This window comes from Calidris pugnax, unplaced genomic scaffold (assembly GCF_001431845.1).
Source record: "Calidris pugnax isolate Ruff unplaced genomic scaffold, ASM143184v1 scaffold214, whole genome shotgun sequence".
Taxonomy (NCBI): domain Eukaryota; kingdom Metazoa; phylum Chordata; class Aves; order Charadriiformes; family Scolopacidae; genus Calidris; species Calidris pugnax.
Genome location: NW_015090972.1, coordinates 208,624 through 211,580, shown reverse-complemented (window position 1 = coordinate 211,580; position 2,957 = coordinate 208,624). Strand labels below are relative to the sequence as shown.

The 2,957-nt window shown below is 62.3% G+C and overlaps 1 protein-coding gene across 1 annotated transcript in view; it reads left to right on the top strand.

Annotated features, from left to right (window-relative positions):
- The window catches only part of RBM15 (RNA binding motif protein 15), a 3,816-nt gene extending 859 nt beyond the window's left edge, over window positions 1-2,957 (top strand). Inside the window, exon 2 of the mRNA XM_014952897.1 lies at window positions 12-2,957. Coding sequence (XP_014808383.1) covers window positions 12-2,628 — 2,617 coding nt within the window. The 3' untranslated portion in view covers window positions 2,629-2,957. The remainder of the gene's footprint in view (window positions 1-11) is intronic.

Genomic DNA, 2,957 nt, shown 5'->3' with positions numbered 1-2,957 from the left:
GGCGGGGGCAGCCGGCACGGCTACGGCAGCGGGAAAACGGCGGAGGCGTCGCGGAGCGGCAGCAGCCGGGGCGGTGGGGGTGAGTCCCGGGCGGCGACGGCGGCTCCATCCTCCTCCTCTTCCTCGGAGTCGGGCGGCGGGGAATACAAGACGCTGAAGATCAGCGAGCTGGGCTCGGCGCTGAGCGACGAGGCGGTGGAGGACGGGCTTTTCCACGAATTCAAACGTTTTGGAGACGTGAGCGTCAAAATCAGCCGCCTCCCGCCCGGTACCGGAGCCGCCGACGAACGGGTGGCCTTTGTTAACTTCCGCCGGCCCGAGGACGCCCGCGCTGCCAAGCACGCCCGCGGCCGCCTGGTCCTCTACGACCGCCCGCTGAAACCGGAGGCCGTCTACGTCGGAGGAGGAGGAGGAGGGAGCAGCCGGCGACGGAGCAGCCGTTCCCCGGCCTTGCTGGACAAGGAGTCGCCCTACGGCACGGCGGCCGTCGGTGTGGCGGCTGCGGCGGCGGCGGCCGTACGGCACCCACCGGCTGGGGCCACCCAACGGGCTCTGTCACCCGCCGGTAGCGGCGGGGCCTTGGGTTATCGAGACTACCGGCTGCAGCAGCTCGCCCTGGGCCGCTTGCCTCCTCCTCCCCCTCTGCCCAGGGAGTTGGAGAGGGAGAGGGATTACGGGGGTTTTTACGAAGCCCGAGTGCGGCCGGCTTACGGGCTGGAGCGGGTGGCCGGTGTGGCGGCCGCTGGGGGTTTTCGTGGTGGAGGAGGAGGAGGAGGAGCCGGAGCCGCCAGCGAGGAGGAGATCAGCCCCGAGGATGACCAGAGAGCCAACCGCACGTTGTTCTTGGGCAACCTGGACATCACCGTGAGCGAGTCAGATTTACGCCGTGCTTTTGATCGTTTTGGGGTCATCACCGAGGTGGACATCAAAAGGCCGGGGCGCGGGCAAACCAGCACCTATGGTTTTCTTAAATTTGAAAATCTGGACATGGCGCACCGGGCCAAGTTGGCCATGTCGGGAAAGGTGCTTCTGCGTAACCCCATCAAGATCGGGTATGGGAAAGCCACTCCGACTACCCGGCTCTGGGTGGGTGGCCTTGGGCCTTGGGTGCCCTTGGCTGCCCTGGCCAGGGAGTTTGATCGCTTTGGCACCATCCGCACTATCGATTACCGTAAAGGTGATTCCTGGGCCTATATCCAGTACGAGAGTTTGGACGCGGCGCAGGCGGCCTGTACCCACATGCGGGGGTTTCCCTTGGGGGGGCCGGATCGTCGCCTCCGCGTAGACTTTGCCGACACCGAGCATCGGTACCAGCAGCCCTATCTGCAACCTCTGCCCTTGCCACCCCCGGCTCATTACGAGCTGGTGGCTGAGGCGGCTGCTTTTGGGGCTCACCGGGGAGCCCCACCTGATCCTCTTCGGGGGGCCCGGGACAGGACGCCACCGTTACTCTATAGAGACCGCGACAGAGATCTTTATCCTGAGACAGAGTGGGTGCCTCCCCCACCCCCTGTACGGGATAGGAGTAACCGGGCAGCTGCCTACGACCCACTGGAAAGCTTGGAACGTCGCCGGGATGGTTGGTCCTTGGAGCGGGACCGAGGGGAGAGGGAATTGGGGAGTAGTAGTAGGGATCAGCCTCGGAAACGGAGGCTGGCGGAGGATGGAGGCCGGCATTTGGATCGCTCTCCCGACAGCGAGCGCTCCTCTTCCTCCCGTAAACGTCACTGTTTAACCACAACCTCTCCCCCGGACCGTAGCCCCGAGCTCTTGGGAGGGAGGGAACGTTACAGTAGCGACCCTGAACGTTCTTCTTCCCGTTTGCTCCTTTTGGAGCGACCCTCTCCCGTCCGGGAATCGCGCAGGGGCAGCTTGGAGAGGGGACAAAACGAAAAACGCGACCGTAAGAATTCCGCCGAACGGGAGCGGAAACATCGGGCTTCTGTGGCGGCCGTCGCTCAGGAGTGCAAAAGTCCAGCCAAAAAGGAGGAACGGGCTACGGAAGGAGGCGGAGGCGGCTCCCGCCTCAAACCCCCTCCTCAAAAACAGCAGCAGGACGGAGCGTCGCAGGTCGGGGGAGCCCCCAAGCTGTGCTTGGCTTGGCAGGGGATGCTCCTGCTGAAGAACAGCAACTTCCCTTCCAACATGCACCTGCTTCAGGGGGACCTGGGTGTCGCCAGCAGCCTCCTGGTGGAGGGAGCCACCGGGGGGAAAGTAGCTCAGCTCAAGATCACCCAACGTCTACGGTTGGACCAGCCCAAGCTGGACGAGGTCAATCGACGCATCAAAGTGGCGGGTCCCAACGGTTACGCCATCCTTTTGGCCGTGCCCGGCGCCTCAGACAACCGCTCCCCGAGCGGAGCTGCCGAGGCAGCAGCAGCCACCACCACCACCACCACCTCCACCCAGAGGCCTCTCAGGAATCTGGTGTCCTACCTAAAGCAAAAGCAGGCGGCGGGGGTGATCAGCCTCCCCGTGGGGGGGAACAAAGACAAGGAGAACAGCGGGGTCCTGCACGCTTTTCCGCCCTGCGATTTCTCCCAACAATTCCTGGACTCCACGGCCAAGGCCTTGGCCAAATCAGAGGACGACTATCTGGTCATGGTCATTGTCCGGGGGGCTTCCTAAAGCCCCCTCGTTGTTCTCTGTACCCAACCCTGCCTACTCCTCCACACAGCCCCTCCAGCGTGTGCCAGGTGCTATGGGATACAGCCTTAGCCAGCCCTGTCGTTATTTTAAATTAGATCTTTGTTTGTAGGTGACTTTCCCTGCCCGTTTTGGTTTTTTTTTTTTTTCTGTTACTACATTATTATTATTATTTTTTTTTTCTATAAATTTAGAAGCCAGAGAGGTTGGTTAGCCATTAGTGTGAATAGGAGATTTTGAGGATCCCCCCACCCCCACCACCATCGGGGGTGGGGGGATAGCGGGGAGGCTAGGCCTGCTTTGATTTACAG